General features: G+C 41.6%; 1 protein-coding gene across 1 annotated transcript in view; it reads left to right on the top strand.

Annotated features, from left to right (window-relative positions):
- The window catches only part of LOC118006645 (chondroitin sulfate proteoglycan 4-like), a 49,801-nt gene that overhangs the window by 9,903 nt on the left and 20,896 nt on the right, over positions 1-19,002 (top strand). Inside the window, exons 5-7 of the mRNA XM_034999361.1 lie at positions 1,822-1,998; positions 9,760-9,958; positions 13,361-13,492. Of these exons, the coding sequence (XP_034855252.1) occupies positions 1,822-1,998; positions 9,760-9,958; positions 13,361-13,492 (508 nt within the window). The remainder of the gene's footprint in view (positions 1-1,821; positions 1,999-9,759; positions 9,959-13,360; positions 13,493-19,002) is intronic.

The raw sequence follows: 19,002 nt of genomic DNA, 5'->3' as shown, positions 1-19,002 counted from the left end.
CTGGACCGCATGCCATGGGGGGAGAGCTGTAAATGAGGGTAGGGAGGTCCGGCATGGGAGGGCCTTCTACTTCACCTTTAACCCTGAGTGAGGTGGGGAGCAAAGAGGGAGGGAGAAGGTGAGCAGAGGCATGACACCCTATGCCCTGAACATGATTGGTGACAGGGGACCCAATACTTTTCAGTCTTCTAAGATTTTCTACAAGTTTGTTATATCTTTCAGTTTCAGGTCAGCAGATATTTTTCTAGTGTTAGAAGTCGAGAAATAGGCAAACCCCTACCCAATCTTCTCTTTGCCTTTAGATTAATACATATTACGTGGCATGTAATTTGGGGGAGTGCCACTCCTTTGAAGAAATGCTATATTTCTCCAGGAAAGATACTGAGGAGGCAACTTGAATTAAATACTATGTTCCTAAAGCACTTTAGGTTCAAATTCTCTCACATTCTGACCAATGCCGTCTTCTGTGTTTAGTTTCAAGTAGCTTGTGTTTCAGAACTTGTGGTCAGGCCTATGATGGTCTGGAACTCCTCTGCCCACAGAACTCCAAAGAAATTCTCATAGCACCTGTGTACAAATGGCCACAACTTTCCCTTGAGACTCTTCCTGAACTTTTCAACTCTTGTCAGAAACACCTCTGAGAGATCCAAAGTATTTGCTCAAAGGAAGTGCACCATAGGAACGGGCAAAGTTGAACTGTTAAAATTTTTGGCAGTATTCTATCAAAACAAACACAACCCCAGAGACTTTTTCAGAAGTTCAACTACTCCTGTTGGGCTTTGGAAGTTCTCTGCCATTTTATGTTTGGGTCACAGACTCACTGAAACCAAGTTCCCTTCTAGCTTGAAAATTCTCTTGGTCTCTAATTATGATCCTGTGCTCTTCAGTATTTTCCATCAGACCCTTAAAGACATGAAAGGCATTCTGATCAAAATTGTGGTTATTACAAATCCAAGAGGAATAATTAATTCATTTGATGACCGTTTCAGAATGAAAATTAGAAAATGAAATCTAACAAGGATAAAAGTGAATGTTTGCCATTTGTGTTATTGGTGACAGGGGACCTGTAAAGGAAATCTGCCTTGATAAAAATTTGATTTTGATATATTTCATTATATTCTGTCCACAGGAGATGTTTGGTAGCTAGTTATGGGTAGCATCTGCTAAGAGATGCACCAAAAAATGATTGTGTTCTGAAGGAGGAACAGGATTAGGAAGCAGCATGTATAGTCTCCCATACAAAGAACAGTTAAAGGCATAATGCATGCTTAGTTCAGAAAAGAGAAGTCTGGGGAAACTTAATAGTTGCCCTGGTCCAGATGTCTCCAAACAACAAAAATCCCAACAAGTGGGTAGAAGGGTAGAAGCTTCAGAGCCTCAACCTAACTTTCTGAATTCTCTAACAAAGTAATCCACAACTTCAAAAATTAGTCACTGTAAGTAAACAAGTAGAGTCTGAATTTCAGTGGGTGTTGTTCCACTGAAGGAACAGCTGGATTGTATCACTTACCTATTGCACGTTTCAGTGTTAGAACTAGCCTTTGACTTAGGTCTCCTGATTACCAGTCCGGTGTTCTCTTTCCTACGCTATGTGCTGTATTGCTCCATTCCTCCTTAAACTTACTCCTAGGATGTGGCATCACTTCATGAAAACTATCCTGTCCATCATAATTTCCACTCTGAGTGTCAGAATCAAACCTCATAGGATGAACACATGCTTCTGTGTTTTAGAGAGACATAAAAATTAGGATTATAGCAATTTATTCATGTTTTTAAATCACATTTCAATAAGTTGGTGATTTTTGTTGGTGGTGGTTATAGGTGGAAAATGAATTGATTTACTACATGCATGATGATAGTGAGGAGCTTCTTGACAATTTCACCATCTTTGCAAATAGCTCAGAGCTTGGAAAACAGAGTTTGCCCCGAACTCTTTTTGTAACTGTGGAATCCATAAATGATGAGGCTCCAGTAATAACAACCAACAAAATCCTTCAGGTAAGTGCTCTGTGCTTTTTGATTTATCATAATAACATTAGGGCTACCAATTTGATTTTCTTTTATATTATTTCTAATGTTAAATAAGAAGACATAGAACTAGGTATGTACGGTTAACATATTCCTACTGGTTTTAAATAAATGTTAGTTGTGACTGGGACATTCTGTTGGGTAACTGTTGGAAGATGATGAATCCCAATGAGTTACTGTCTTGTTGTATTTCTTGAGTGGGTGTCCTTCACACTGTATTCCCCAAGGCATGGCCTTTCCTATTTAGGGTGGGAAGGTGAGAATCAGCTCCCTGGTATTGAATGTGTGACCTTGGGCAAATTATTTAGTCCGTCAGTGTGCTCTCATCAAGGTGGTAGGAAATGGAGGCAGAGTTGTGAGGAATAAAAGAGAAAATGTTGTAAAACTCTCCCACAGTTCCTGACATGTGGTGTGGTTGGGACTCAATAAATGGTAACATTATTACTGAAAAACTCCAAGGCTAAACCAGTATTAGAATAAAAAAACAAAAAAACAAAAAACACTGTACAATCATGTGATGGTATTTTGCTGTTTCTGGGAACTTCCGTCACCCTTCACTCTTTCTGAGAATCCCCTGGGGGTGCTTCTTGGGCACTCACAGTTAAACATGTTTTGGCAACCACATGGTATCCACCATTTGGCTCCTGTCCTGATGTGGGAACCTGAAGCAATGTCATGGCTTCTATTGGCCACACAAAGGGCTTGATGCGCAGGAGTCCCTCTGGCTCTTATGGCACCATTTCCTCCCACACCAGCACTACCTACGTCAATGCTGGTGAACCCATTTGTGCCAGTTTACACTCAAGGATCCCAAAGCTTTCATTCAGTAGATTTTTTTGGTCTTACATCACTCCTTCATACTGTCCCTTCTTCTAAGGACTTGGGCATGAAAATGCTATGCTGGCTTGGAGAAGAGTTATAGGTATTACAATAGTAAGTGCTCAGAAAATCATTGTTAGCCATTATTATGTGCCAGGTATCACTCTAAGGGCTTTTAGCTCACTGAGAGATGTCCTACCATTTCCCTCATTGGACAGAGGAGGAAATGGCATGACAGCTAAATGACAGGCTGAGGACAGAGTGACAGCACAGGAGCCTGATGGCTTTTTCATGCCTCTTTTCAGGCTCTCCAGCAATGACTGACACATAACAAACAAGAAGTATTTGTTGAAGTGATGAGTAAATGAAAATATAAACTGTCATTTTCCCCCCAACATTGGCCCATGTTTCAGAGACCAGGCTTTTGCCTTGGCTCTTTCTTCCTTTAGTACAGCTGCATTTCTGGAAGAATCCAGAAATGACCCCTCGCACATTTCAGCCTCTAGGGGACACATTCATCAGGTATGCCCAGACGTGGGAATCTGAAGGTGTTCACTTTGAAATTTGGCAGAGACAAATCGTCCCACATACGTTTTGGACAACGTCAGCCTTGTTTACACACTCAAGAGAGTAAATAGTTAATAATAGATTCTTTAGAAGTCCAGAGGAGATTGGGTAGTCAGAAGAGATGCAGAAGAGGTGGACACAAATAGCACTCACCGGGGGCTTATCTAACTAGAAAATTTTATATTGTTAAGCATGGAAACAGGCTGGGGTTTTTAAAATCTGTTTTTATTTGCTCAAAATAATTGGATTTAGGAATAAGCTTTTTAGGGCTTTTAGGTATTTTATGGCTTGGCTCATTATTCAGCCTCTGTATTTTAAGTGAAAAACTAATGGTGTTTATACCTTTGGAACGTGTCGCTTTATCTCTAGTTTACTCCAGTCATTGTCTAGACAGCCTGGGAATGGGACGTTCTAGCTGGTCACATTTGGAGGCCTACCTCTGTTTTCACAGATTCTTGTGGTGTTACTATCTACTGAACTCATTCTCAGCAAAGCGGTCTAAGACTAGGTTGTTGGCTCCAGGGAGGGATCGTAGGCATCAATGATTATTAAGAACAGTTATAAAAGTTTACATTTATTATGGGCTTACGGAGTACAGTACTGAACATCTTCCAGAAGTGGTGTCATTTTCACAACCCTCAAAGCAACTGCTGTTCCTGATGTCCTCATCATAATAGGAGCAGTGAGGCCCAGAGTCACCAAGGGAAGGTGCGAAAAGTCTGACTGTCTCACCACCATTCTCTGCTGCTTGGCCCACTACTCATGACTGCCTCAAGCTCTCTCAGTGCATCCACGTGATCAAGGGCTGTCTTTATTATGAAGAAAAAAGCCCCAAAGCCGTGGTGCTTCTTGCTCCCCCTCACGTGGACTTCGGGGACTAGGTCCGCAGCAATTGTACTGAACACATATGTGTTCGCCCAGGAACCTCAGCAGAGGAGTTGGGCATTTTGCCGTGTGGTGCGAAACTGCAGGATGAGAAAGATCCATGGGAGGGAGCTAAAATCTAGACAGATACGGGAGAAGAGCTGGAGCCGGCTGAGGGAGAGGAAGACCAGGGAATAACGCAGTGAACTCTTGGGCTTCCTTCTGAAAAGGAATTGAAGCCTTGTGGGTCTGGCTTTCCGTTCTGAGGTGCCATTAGTTATAAGAGGCACCCTCAACTTAATAATAGTTTTATTATATTGAAATATTCCTGTCAATTTAAGATCTTCAGAACATTAGATTGTGAGAGGAAAAAATGTGTGCGCTGGCCTTTGTCTCTGTCTTCCCTTTAAATTAGGGAAATACAGTCTCTGCTGAGAACCTTGAGCTTGCTCAGGCGGTTTGCCCACACCCCCTTCCCCCATCCTTATTCCAGAGTGTTTCTCTCTAGAAAAGAGGAACAGTCGCTGGGGGCAAGGGCCATTTCCTTTATTCTTACCTTCTTCCCTGGAGAGCCTGGATCTAGGCCAGGAAGGGTGCAACTTCCCAGTTTCCATGGATGTGGTCATTTGACTCTGGCTCTTTCTGAGTTTATTCACTTATTTCTCTGGTAAGAATCGCATTCTCTGTCTTTAAAATTCTGGATTGAAGTTAGAAGACCAGAGTTCAAGGTTTGTAAATTGCCCAACTTAAGCAAAATTTCTCTGAGCCTCATCTTCCTTGACAACAAAACCATGACTGAGTTGTGGGTTGGTTTGTGTAAAGATATATATATCTGGATTTATTATAAGGAATTGGCTTATGTGATTATGGAGGTGGGCAAGTTCCAAGATCTGTAGGGTTAGTCAGCAGGCAAGAGACCCAGGAGAACCAATGGTTTAGTTCCCATATGAAGGTCAACAAGAAGAGCTGATGTCCCAGTTCAAAGGCAGTCAGACAGAAAAGAATTCTCTTTACTCACAGGAGGATCAGTTGGTTTTGTTGTTGTGGTGGTGGTGGTTGTTTCTACTTAGGCCTTCAACTGGTTGTATGAGCCTCACCCACTTAAGGGAGAATAATTCTGCTTTACTCAGTCGACTGATTTAAGTGTTAATCTCATCCAAAATGTTAATCTCATCCATTCTCATAGAAACACCCAGAATAATATTTAACCAAATATCTGGATACCCCGTGGCCTAGTCAACTTGACACATAAAATTAACCATCATAGTCTTGAGATTCTATGCTGTCTTTGACTTTTCAAACAGAACTTTCTCAAGACCTTCAGATTATCCCATATGACTACCCAGACTCCTTACTTGTCATCAGAGCTTGGAGCAAGTGGCAAGAAGGGTTATCTGTAGTCTACTTGGGAAAAGGAAGTGGGAGCCTAGGGGGTAGACCAGCTGATAGCATCTCAGATTCTGGATAGGAGTTCAAAGGCAGAAATCTGAATGTTAACCGTTCTATCCTAGCATAGGATACACTTCTTTCTCCTAAAGTACTTTCAACAACATTTCATTTAGCCACAGAACTTGTGGCTGGCTGGTCTCCAAAGTCATTCAGTGGTGCAGGGAATCATTTCTGATGTGACAGACTGGTGTTAGGAATTGGGGTTAGACCAACTCCTGAAATGAATCCTTTGCATTTTACTCTGAAATATACTCTACTGAGTACTTTTGTATTCAAGCATCACCAGAAATTTTGGTGCATACCTGATCAAATGTATTTGTGTCCACAAGGGGGCTTCACTTTCCTGTTTTTCAACTTTGGCTTTCAATACTGTACATTTTGTTTTGTTGTTGTCTTCTACACCAAAAATAGAATCATTTGTTTGTTTCTGATAAGCACTTGTCATCACTAAAAAGAGCGTTGAGAGCCAGGGACAGTGAAAGAATTAAGGCAGCAAAGCCTGAGATTTTGACGGAAGGCTTAGAAGGGTCAGACAGTGGGATAGTAACTTTATAAACATTTCACATCCCTCATCTGAAACTCAAAACAAAGGTCTGGGTTTTTAAACATTAGAGTCATAATTAGGATTATATTGGATTATAATTAGGTTTCTAAATCCCATTGACCTTCTGTTTAAGTTAAAGGTGAATTTTTAAAAATGTGTTCCAATTAATGTGCTAATTATTTTTTCAAATATGAATTCCTTAAACCATTATTTCTTGGGCTTTAGATCACTTTTAATTCTGCATTCAGGTCTGCAACCTTTGTTTTTCTTCTCCCCATCTACCTGAAGTTGCTATGACCAATGACTTGGCACGAAATCAAGCCTCGCCCAAAGCAGTGGGGCTGTTAATTGAACTAAATTTGATTTGAGTGGAAATAAAGACCTAAAGTTACCAGCTCTTGTTTTGACTGGCCGGTTTTTGACTTGTTTTGAAAGATGGTATATTCCAGAGGCAAGAGGGGGCAAAAGCAGAGTTGCACGGAAGAGTAGCTGCAGTGGAAAACGTGCTTCATCCAGCTTTTGTGTGCGCGGTGCTGGAAAAAATGAGTATCTACGAGTCACGAGAAGAGAATGGCAGTACTTTTCCAAATCAGCTTGAGTTCTTAAAGAAAGGAAAGTAAGATACACGGATGGATTTTAAAATGTAAAAAGTGAAAAAGTAGAATCAGTGGCCTTGGAATTTTGTTAAATAGTCCAATTGTGTATTTTATAAACACTGTAGCTTTCCATGGATTAACTGAAGACCAAAACCTTATAATTTGAACATTAGGTTGATGAGCATTTCTGGTAGCTATTAAAAAACTGATGTCCTTAGGGTTTAGGGCTGAAAAATCCTCAGTGGCCATATTCCAAAAGCCAAGATATAGGAGCATCCATCAACAATACAATCATGAAACGGATGAACTATCTCACCCCAAATTATGGAGCGATGCTGTGGGATTAAACAAAATCCACAGTACATGTTAGAGAATGGCTCCAATAAGCGTAATCAGGACACTCCGAATGACTTTTAAGTAATGTCTTTAAAAAATCATATTTATCTTCAGAACTGAATCTGATGAAGAAGATGGGTAACATAGAGCTAATATTTATTGAACTCTTACTATCTGCCAGGTGAAGCTTGTTCTAAGTACTTTACATATCTTAAATCACTCATTACACATAATAATTCTATCATTCCTAGTTTACTAATGAGGAAATTAAGGCATAGGTAAATTAAGAAATGTGCCCAAGGTTACATAGCTAACGTGGCATATCATGCCTCATATGAAAATGTAGGATCCTATCTTATATATTTTCTGATATTCCTTTCTCAAATTCTGTTTAAATAGTTTTTAGATAATGAGTGAGCATGAATTAAGATATTTCATAAACTCCCTGTGCTACTAAGGAAAACAGCCTTTTAGACCAGAGAGATATCTATTAAATTGCTTAGGATTGAATTTTTAAACAAGTTGGTAACAAGCATAGAAGATGATAAGGTTCTAGTCAGAGAGCAAAGAATGACATAAGCTTGAAAATATGCATGGTGTTTCTATAGGGAAGACATTTATAAATACAGATAGAAATGTGAAAATTTAGTTAGTGATAATGCCACCCATTTTTAGTGTTTGTCAAATACCATGTGACTGCATGATTATAGAAACTCAAAACAGCCTCCTTCCTTCAAATGGGATTCAATGTCTAAATACGCATTTTCAGCTCAACATGTTCACAACTGAACTCCTGATCTTACTTCCCGAATCCACCCCCTCTGCCACTCTCCTCATTTCAGTTGATGGTAACTCCATCCTTCTAGGTGTTGAGGTCCCAACCATGGAGTCATTCCTCCACCTTTCCTTCTTCCACACCTCACCACGTCCGATTCGTCAGACAGCCTGTTGGCTTTACCTTCAACACACACCCAAAACTTGACCACTTCTTACCACCTCAACAACTTCCGGCCACTCTCTTCTCTCATCTCTTTCCAGGATTATGGTAGTCATTTCCTAACTGGTCTCCCTGCTTCTACCCCTGCCTTCCATGGTCTGTTCTTGACACAGAAGCAACAGGGTTCTGTTAAGACCAAATTACTCCTCACCTAAAGCCCTATGATGCTTCCCCATTGCACTCAAGTAAAAGCCAAAGTTCTTACAGTGGCTGTCAAGATCCTGCAGGATTCAGCCTTCCATTACATTTTTGACTCATTTTCTTGTCCTCCTCATCTCACTTGCTCTGCTCCTGCCATACTGACCTCCCTGCTACTCCTCAAACGGATGAGGCTGGCTCCCACCTTAGGGCTGTTCCCTCTGCCTGCATGTTCTTTCCCCAGATAGCCACGTGGCTCCTCCTTCACCTCCTTCCAGTTTTTGTCAAATGAGCCTCTGATTTAACATTCTCCCACTCCTGAGCCCCTTATTTAGCTTTATTTTACATTATTTTCATAGTGCCCGTGAACTTCTAACAGACTGTATAGTTCATTTCTTTACTATGCCTGTTGTTTGTTCCCTGTACTCCTTCATCCCCTCCTGCTGGAATGTAGGCTCCGTGAGGATAGGACTCTGTTTTGTTCACTGATGGATTGCAGGCACCTAGGACGTTGCCTGGAACATAGTTGATGCTCAATAAATGATGAATTGTGGAACTAGGATATTTAAGCAAGGTAAATAGATTTTAAATGTAATTGGAAAATAGAGACTATTACTCAGAAATAATTGTAGATGAGCTATCAGCACAGCAGATAGGCACCAGATATGTGTTTTCCTGCAAGACAGGTAAAATAAAGGAAAATTCTTAAAATGTGCAACATGTGTTTTCCCTCAAATATTTAAGAGCTGATGAAATCATTCACTTCTTAAAACGGTGAATAGAAATCCTTAAATCAGCCCTGTGAGTAGGTTCTGTGATGATCTGAGATTCCGTGTAGAATCTTCACCTATGCTTCCATATTTAGCATATGTCAGGCATGCAGAGGGTGCTTAGTTACCATCATCTTTTATTGTTATTATACTTTATAGAAATAAGTATTCACTTTAAATAATGAATTTTGAATAAATAATTATGAATACTATTTTGGGGGGACCTTATAAACCTCACAAATTAAACAAACACTATAGCATGCCCTGAATTTCATCTGGTATTTAATTATATGTCTGTTTTAAATTAAGAATCTTCATGCTTTAGGGGCACCTGGGTAGCTCAGCTGGTTGAGCGTCTGCCTTCGGCTCAGGTCATGATCGCAGGGTCCTGGGATCGAGCCCCACGTCAAGCTCCCTGCTCAGCGGGGCGTCTGCTTCTCCCCCTGCTCATGCTCCTCTCTCTCTCTCTCAAATAGATAAATAAAATCTTAAAAAAAAAAAAAAAGAATCTTCATGCTTTAAAAGCTCTAGTGAATTGCTTTAGTTTCTAAATCTTTGTGCAAGAGGCCAGAGTCGCATAGCTATCCAGTTTACTTATGTGTCGTGATTGGAATTGGTCTTTGCAAGATCTGTGCTTCTCTTGTTTTTAAGGTGTGGGCGAATTCTGTCACTGAGATTACCAGGGATGACCTCTGTGCGGAAGATGAGGACTCCTCCCCGCAGGACCTCACCTACTGGGTCACTCCACCCAGCAATGGGCATTTGGCTCTCCAGTCCTTTCCTGGCCGAAGCATCCAGAACTTCACCCAGGCTCAAATCAACAAGGGCCAGCTAGTGTTTGTACACACTGGTATGTCATAGAGAAAAGTAATACGAAACTAAAATGTGTTTGAATCACAGGCTAACATGATAGTCAAACCTAGGAGTTGGTGACTGAAAACCACAAGCCATCGAAAAACTTTCTGGGGTCTGTAATTTTTTTTAAGTGGCATGTTGTAGTAAGGCTAATGACAGCAAACACCAGAGACTACCTATAACTCACACATGGCTTACTCACATGGTCATGTAAGGTCTATGCTCAAATACAACTTTCCCAGAGAGTCTTTTCCTGACCACCCATTAAAATAGCATCTCTTCTTGGTCCCTCTCCATCCCTTACTGACTTCCTGCCATTGTAGTATAGATTGCTTTGTTTGTTTGTTGTCTGTCTTCCTCACTAGAGGGTACAAGAGCAGGATCTTTGTTTTTTTTGCTCTGAGATCCTCAGCACCTCAAAGAGTGACGAGAACAAGTAGGTGCTTAATAAAAATGTGTTGAAAGAATGAAATAATATTGAATAGTTTTATGTTCCAGGTCATGTTCCAGATGCTAGGGATACTTTAGTGAACAAAACAAACATATTTGTAAAATAAATGAACACATGGATAAACTAATGAATGAATATAGCTGTAATTCTAAGAGCCTCAGACATTAAAAGGCTTATTTTCTTCCTTCTGTTAATCAGCAAGCCAAATAGCTCCTATAAATCTGAGGAAGGGGTGATCCAGTCTGGCTTTGTTTCCAGGTTGCCCCTGTCACCGGATGGAGAGGGGAAGGAGCCCACTCCTGGGCTGCTGAGTTAACGGGGGTTGGGGGTGCCTGAGCTAGGGGGCATGATGGGAAAGCTACCAGTCATAGCTGGTCAGCCATTTTTATTAACTTCTTTGAAAATATAGTCAAGAAAATAAAGATAAAAAAAATCTTCTAATTTCAAATGTAGTATTTTCCTGATTATCTCTGCAGTTAATACAAAGAATCCCCAAATAATCTGAAAATAATTTACTATGTGAATGCTCTCAACTCGTGGTTCCAAACCTGTAGCCTGGGGACCTATGAGGTTAATTTTATTGCAACAAGATACTAAATCTACTCACATATGTACCAAAGCCTTGTTTCTAGACCAGATGATCTTTTCCACGTATGGATGTTCTCATTTTTTAAATGTGTACAGATGTGCCGATTAATAAAATACAATTCATTTAAAGAGGTACTGAAGTAATAGGAAATTTTCTCCAAATTTTGTGTGGTTTTGATTATTAGATACCAACAATCCAAGTATTATTAGATGAAGGCCTAGAAAGGTTATTTTTTTGAAAGGATTATATTTTCAAAATGGAGAGAACTGCTCTGGAGACTCCCCCAAGGGAAGTTTCAGATTTCTGCAACGATGCAGTTGGCCAGGAAAAGGAATCCTTGGGTCTCTGGCCCACACTGACATCACAGGAGGTGCGGTCACATGACCCATTTCATTTACTCTGCACAAGTCCTCTGAGCCATGTGGAGCAGTGACCCCATCTTAGAGATGAAGAAACTGAGGCTCAGAACGATGTAAGCTGAGCTCACCCTGCAGCTGGGCTTTTTCCGCTGCCTGCCACCCACTGAAGGACAGAGCAGGTTAAAGAATTGCACTCACTATTTGCAGGACTAAAATGAAAATTGGCTCTGGATTTATTTATTTGTAAACAACCAGATCCAGGTTCACTTTTGGCTGGTAGAGGAAATAATTTCTCCTAAAAAAAAAAAAAAAAAAAAAAAAGGCAGGAAGGAGAGTTAAAGGCAAGCTCCTTGAGCAGAGGTAGTAATGGCCGGCGCAGACGAGGCTGTTGCTGAGACCAGCTGGTTCTCCTGCTACATCTGTCCATTATCAGCCCCAAACAAAGGCTTAGGTTTAATTAGTCTCTCTTAGCATTTATATTTGCAAAGTGCTCTACCACTAATCTAATTCATTTTTCACATAACAACCTAAGTAGGTTGATAAAGCCAAGATGGGGGAGGCTGTGTGATTTAAGGCCGCCCTTTGCAAAGTACTGTCGGAAAGATCTGAGGTTGTGCAACAGAAAATCTACAGGTCTCCCCTCCTTTCATGTTTCCCTCCTTTCCTCTCTTTGGTCATAGTTAGTGTGGTAAGTTAGGCCATTCCCAGGACACTATTCTAGTATGTATTTTGATAGGATTCCTTTTGATTCTGTTTCCACGTTGTTTCTGGATTCATGAAATGTGGAAAGTGCCTGGTGGCAGAAAGTATTCTCTCCCTCATTTCATGTTTCATTAAATGCAACGTCAGAGTGCTATTTCTAGTAAAAACAAGCAAACAAGCAAGCAAACAAAATTTGATTGTGGGCCCCTGTTCGAAATTAAGCAGACTCAGAATTCTCTCTCTCTCTCTCTCTTTTTAAAAACGACGACTCTTGAGTGTATTGGGAAATTTTTAAAAGTCTGTAACCTTTTTTTGTGAGGACTCGGAACTCTGGGTGTGCATAGATAACAGAAACTCAAGAGGCTGTCAAGCCGTCAGCCAGCCGTTTATTAAATTGTGTTATAAGGGAGTACTTGTACGTAATTGCGGAGTCTGACCCTGCCTTCTTTGTTCCTTGCCACATGTCCCTGAGGGCAACAAAGAGAACATTTCTACCCATTACATGATGCAAAGACGTGTGGGCCTCCAGATTTACTGCTGGCTGAACATTTTCAAAGGGTGATGGGAATACGAACATCAGGCTACATCGTGAGCTCGCCTGGTGCTTTGTGAGTCAGCCTGGGAAAGCCCTCCTGGGGACAGGAGCCATAGGGGGCCTGTCTCAATTTCTCTGACACACCTAAGTTATTTGATAACTTTATTGATATCACTAATCCTTTGACAGCATTGTGGGAGTACCATTCTCTTCCTGCAGGAATTCAACAGAAGCTGGCCTGGGTCTTTCCCCACTCTTTACCACCTTAGCGGAAAACAGCTAGTTCGAGATCAGTGAATAATTAGAAATTATTTGGAGGGAGGGGCTAAGTGTTTTTACTTCCCCCTAGTTTTGATTTTCGGTATTATTAAGTCAGCATTATCAATATCTCAGGAATTGCTTGTGTGTGTGTGTGTGTGTATGTGTGCACGACATGCATGCATTCCAGAGGAGGAAAATGCAGGTGATAAATATGTTTTAAAAGATTTTTTAAAATTTCTTAGAGGTAACACCTTTGCTTTCTTTTGTTAGGTCACGGGGAGGGGAGTGAGGGGAAGGAGGAAAGGGGAGGAGGAAATATGCATTTTAACCTTTATTATTGTTCTTTTAACTTCACATTTTGGCAATATTTGGTTTGGTGAGTTCAGTGATCTATTTACACATTCTCTAGTTGATAAGGGTTGCTTTGCGGGAGAGAGGGTGAAAGTGGGTGGCTTTTGCTGAACAGCCAAAGTGACCAGAATGTAATTCTTCTTTTGAAGGAGCCATGTCAGGAGGCTTTAATTTTCAGGTTACTGATGGTTTGAACTTTGCACCACGACAAATTTTTAGCATTACGGCTCGAACCCTGACCCTTAGCTTAGAAGTAAACCGAGGACTGAGCATCTTTCCAGGTAAGATTTTATTTTATTTTTTAATTTTTACTTATTTATTTGAGAGAGAGAGAGAGGGAGAGAGTTTTCGAGCACACAAGCAGGGAGAGGGGCAGAGGGAGAGGGAGAAGCAGACTCCCCTGCTGAGCAGGGAGCCTGACACAGGGCTCCATCCCAGGACTGCGAGATCATGACCTGAGCCAAAGGCAGCCACTTAACCGACTGAGCCACCCAGGCGCCCTTCCAGGTCAGATTTTAACTTGAGTGCATTTGGGGTGAAGTGGTTTTCAATTTATTCAGAAAGCTCTACCTGCGTGGTAAAAAAGTGTCACCGTTTACCATAGAGTGATACCAACAACAGTTATAAAGTCCCAGAAAGAATCCTCTCTTTGCAGGAATTTAGCAAAAGCAAGACTGTCTCTGTCTACCTCCTCTCTCTTTGCCCTCCATTGTTTGGCAGAGAGGATGTGCTGGTGAAGGGCCGCGGGGGAGGAGGCCCATGATCCACATGCACTCTTCCCGTACTTTCTCTGTAGGGTCCTTGACAAAGCAGGGAGAACCAGGCTCTGCAGTGACCATCGAGATCTTGGATTTTCTTTTTCTAAATATAGAAACCCTGTGCATCCATGGATGCTGTGAGGGATTTCACTGAGTGTTGGCTTTAGGGCCCTGAAGCCTCTGGACTCTTGTTGGCCCAGAATCTCAGCTTGGCTGAGATGGAAAAATCAAAGTGAGCATCTCTGGCTCAGTACCCTCATGGCAGGGATAGGGAAAGATTTACCCCATGGCAGGGGTAATAAAAAAGAAGAACAAACATTTAAACTTGTTATTTTTTTAAAAATGCACTGAGGTAGACTGAACAGAAAACAATAAAATTTATATTACAGTTTTTTTTTTTAAAAAAAGGCCCTTACACAGTGACCTGTTTACTTGATACATGTTACCAAACAGAGATGGAGAAAGATAGTAATCACTTTATTAGTTATGGTTATTCTACGGTCACTCTAAGCCAGTTGTTCTCAACCAGGAAGCTTCTAAAAATAGCCATGTCTGGGCCTCACCTTACCCCAGCTGAATGGGGAGTCTCTGCCATAGGGCCTGGCCATCATTATATTTTTTTAAGTTCCAGGTAATTCTGAAGTACAGCCAGGATTGAGATCCATGGGGCTGGGCACGGAAGGTACTCGTTTTTTACTCCTTACACACATGTGAGGTAGGTGATATATTTACAGGAATCTGGCAGGATTTGTGGCTTAGAGAGATGATGTCATTTGGCAGTGCAACCGGTAAATGGTGGGTAAAGCTCGCATCCTTCTAAGGTAGACCCGGAGAAAAATCACTGTAACTTTAACAGAAACACAGTGTTTGAGGAGAAATGTTGCAATTTTTAGTTGCCTTAAGCACTTGAGCTCATGAAAAGAAATCTTATTAAAAGCCAATTAAAGATATGTTAACCCAGATTCTCTATTCCAGATTCTTTTTATATTCCATAATTTTTCTCTGGGAATAACTGTGATGTGTCTATCGATATTTTTCAAGGCAATGAGGGTGCCATTTAGTGTTTAAAAATAAGCAAACGACTACAACCTAGTAATCTGAAAAATGTAGTAACCTACCGGGAAAAAAGTGTTCTAAAATCAGAGTAAATCTGGCTGCTGCGAAAGATGAAACACTTTTCATCTCTTCTGGCTCAACTTTGGGTTAGTAATTGATGAGAGTTGTGTCAGCTTAAAGGGGAGTTATAGCCACTACAGCTTAGAAAGTTTTGTGTTTCTGGCGCCCATTTTACTGAATATTAGTTTAGCAAGAAAAATATATGAAAGTGGCCCAAATTCCCTTGTCACCTTTGTGGAACTATGCAAAACAGAGTTTTCATAGCCCTCTGTCTAATATTTGGACCCAACCCTGAGTGAGCGGCTCCTTTCTCCAAGCTTGTCCCTAGCTGGCACCTGTGGTCTGTTATTCTTGGTTCCTGCATTGCCCTCCATCCCCGGGGTTTTACCTTGTCTCCAGCTCCAGCATCTGGCCAGCGGGATGATGGGTTTTCGTGTCCATTTCCATTAGGCAGCTGGTACATTTGATAAAATTCCACTCGAGTGGATGTGGGAATGACTCCTGCAGAGTCACAGGTTTTAGAGTTGGGATGGATCTTATGGCTCGCTTGGTCCAGTTGTCCTTGGGGTTTTTCCTCTCCTCATGTCCCGGGTGGTGGGGGCCCACTTGTTTCTGCATCAGAAGTCCCTGGCATGGGTGTGGTTCCGATGACCACATCTCCTCCTCTCTCTAGGGACGCAGTGAGCCTTGCTCAGCCTGCTTCTACAGTAGCCACCCGAGGATGTTGGTCCCTGCTGCTCTGTGAAGTTGGGCGGGGGCGGGGGGGGGGGATGATGACAGATGACACTCTCCCTCCTCTCTCAGGACCGCACCTCCCCCATCATGACAGGTCCTTCAGGGAGCAGGGTCTGAGTGACCTCTGCCTCCCTCGTCTGTTAGGCGGTACTTTGGCTGAGAGGGGAGGGGGCTCTGTACCCCCTTCCTGTGTGATTGCAGGTGTAGCTGTCAGCTATTACGCCTCTTGTCATACTCCAGTTGACCCATATGTTCTGAAATATCAGGGAAATTGTATTCCTTTTTATAGAACAATAGATTTTATAGAACCATAATAGCAGGAAATCTATTCCTGTTCTAGAATGGACATCCAGATACTATTAATACCTGTGCTTTTGTTGTGTTTTACATTTTCGTCTACTGCCCTGGATTGTTTGAAGGATTTCAGTGCAATAATGTATATAAAAGTAAGTTGCATCATCCCTGTTTGAGCATGATGCAATGTTGATAGAAAACACTGGGGCTCAGGCAGTTTCAAAGCCATATAACTAACAGGAATCATAAGCCCCAAGAGCGAGGGCCAACTCCAACCCCAAATCTTGTGCTGGAATCACGGCAGCTTCTCTCCTTTCTGGGCATGCCTGTGTTCCAGGCCCGTCTCAATTTTTAGAATACCAGTTCTCAGAGAATGCAGTCATCATGGAGGCTCTTTATTTTTGTCTCCTTGATATTATTGACGGATTGATATACACAACCAGGAAAATACGCATAGCAATTTAATAAACAGCAATGATGACGTAGACATTTTGTGTGTTTCACTCCCTTGAGTAGGAAAATCTTGCAACCCAGCATCAGTCCGCATTTATTTTTACTCACACTGATCCCATACCAGGTGGACTCTCTCCAGCAGCCTGGCAGACTTTGGCTGGGCTCTTTTGCCTTCCTTGTCGACTTAGTCTTAAAAAGTGGCCCTGACTTGAGACCTGCAAGAATTTGTCGGGTGAGCCAAAATACTTATAAGAATACTGAACGGTTGAATATTTTAAGGTTAACCATCGCTTCTGTGCCCTGCCAAATTTGAAAGTCATTTTTTAACTCAGTTATTTCAAAGTAGGAAGGACTGCAGTTCTAAATGAACTCTTTGTGTGTGAACGAAGAAAAAATGTCTACTCAATGTATATTTTCGTTATTTTGCATATACATGGGTATACATAAATACACATATACACATATGTACACACACACATATACTCACATTCTACTTCTTCCTGCAAAATTTATTCCCCAGAAAATTTTATAACCAGTTTTTCACCTTGAATGCTACCATGAAATGCATTTGTTTATTTATCTTTAGTCGTGACATGTTAGAACATGTTGTGGTCTTAGGACCTAGTTTTTCTGCATATCCAAATGGTACTTGGCTCTTTTACAAAGAGTGTTGAGGAGGGGTTGACCTTGAGAGTTTTGTCAAACTGGTCTAGAATATAAGCTTACACAGTAGCTGATCAGTGAAGGGTATTCATAGCAGACTGTGTCACTTCAATCCCCTTGGGGTTCGGTCATGCTATAGAGGGAATCACATCTCACTGATGGGCCATCTGTCCTTTGTGGTGGGAATGGAGGGAGAGAAGAAAGCAGAAGGAAATCACAGTGTGTTGCTAGAGTTTAGAGCAGAGATTTGTAAAACCTTTTAGTCAGCTAGTCTTGCAACACTGATTTGAATATTGCAAGACTTAGTGGGAGATAATCAAGAGCTCTAAGAAAAGGCTTAATCAAGCCTTAAGGAAAAAAAAATAAAGGCTTACTAATTGGGGAAATAGGAGACTTACCCTCAACAGGACACTAACCATGCATAACATATGCTAAGGGTCCAGTGAGTGGTATAGACTAGGTGAGCAACACGAGTTCAGGGGAGGGAAATTCCCCATAGCCTGGAATAGTCACGGAGAGCTTGTTGGCTAGAGAGGTCCTCAGCTGCCTGTGCAGAGGGAGTAGCATTTCAATGAGTGGCAACAAAGAGGGGTGAGCATACCAGAGAGCACAGTATGGCTGCAGAGGTGAGGACCAGGGAAGAGGTTTGGCAGCGTGTTCGGAAGGTGGAGAGGAGAATCTGTTGGATTTGTTGAATGATTCATCACATTTCCTAACTCAGTTATCATTCCAGCACTGAGCTTAAAGTAGTACAGTGTAGACAATATAGCGTCAACTTTAAAAATACTCATTTTGAGGGGCACCCCGGTGGCACAGCCGGTTAAGTGTCTGCCTTTGGCTCAGGTCATGATCCCCGGGTCCTGGGATCAAGTCCTGCATCAGGCTCCCTGCTCAGCGGGGAGCCTGCTTCTCCCTCTTCTCCCCGCTTGTGCTCTCTCTCACTATCTCTGTTGCTATCTCTGTCTCTCTCAAATAAATAAATAAAATCTTTTAAAAAATGAAAATACTCATTTTGGAGTCAGTGAGACCTACATTTGACCATTAGGCAAATCGTTTAACCTCTCGGAGACTTGTTATCCCTTCTTAGTGAGGACACAAATCTGTATTTCTTTGGATTATCATGATATCCAAAAGGAATGGCAGGACTATCTGTGCTGTTCCTAGTACATCTCTACTCCTTATTAGGGCTTGTCACATATGAGACACTTGATAATGTCTGTTGAAGAAATGAGCAAGGCCTCCTAGCCTGGTGGCCATGAATCTCTTGCTGTTACGGAGGTGGTTGTTTTTCATGAAACAAACACGATGGGAGATAAGGTATGTTTGAGAAATGCTGTATTTAAAAGAAGGATAGGGACGCCTGGGTGGCTCAGATGGTTAAGCATCTGCCTTCGGCTCAGGTCATGATCCCAGGGGTCCTGGGATCGAGCCCCACATCGGGCTCTGTGCTCAGCAGGGAGCCTGCTTCTCCCTCTCCCTCTGCCTGCCTGTCTGCCTACTTGTGATCTCTCTCTCTCTGTCAAATAAATAAATAAAATCTTTAAAAAAATAAAAAATAAAAAAAATAAAAGAAGGATAAAGTAGGTTTCTTTACTCCAACACTTAAAGTCTGTAACATGCTGATTTGCTTTTCAAAATCTCTAAGAGGTGCATATGGAGTGAGGGCTTGCCAAACAGATATGGTTATGAGCCCTTTTATTACCACACTTCTTGTAGGACGGTTACTTTATGGAATATACAGTTAGGTGGCACCTTGGAGAACTCCTTCCCAA

Source organism: Mirounga leonina, unplaced genomic scaffold (genome assembly GCF_011800145.1).
Source record: "Mirounga leonina isolate KUSES-001 unplaced genomic scaffold, KU_Mleo_1.0 Mir_98, whole genome shotgun sequence".
NCBI classification, from domain to species: domain Eukaryota; kingdom Metazoa; phylum Chordata; class Mammalia; order Carnivora; family Phocidae; genus Mirounga; species Mirounga leonina.
The sequence above is the reverse complement of the archived record's forward strand: the minus strand, read 5'-3'. Positions and strand labels throughout refer to the sequence as shown.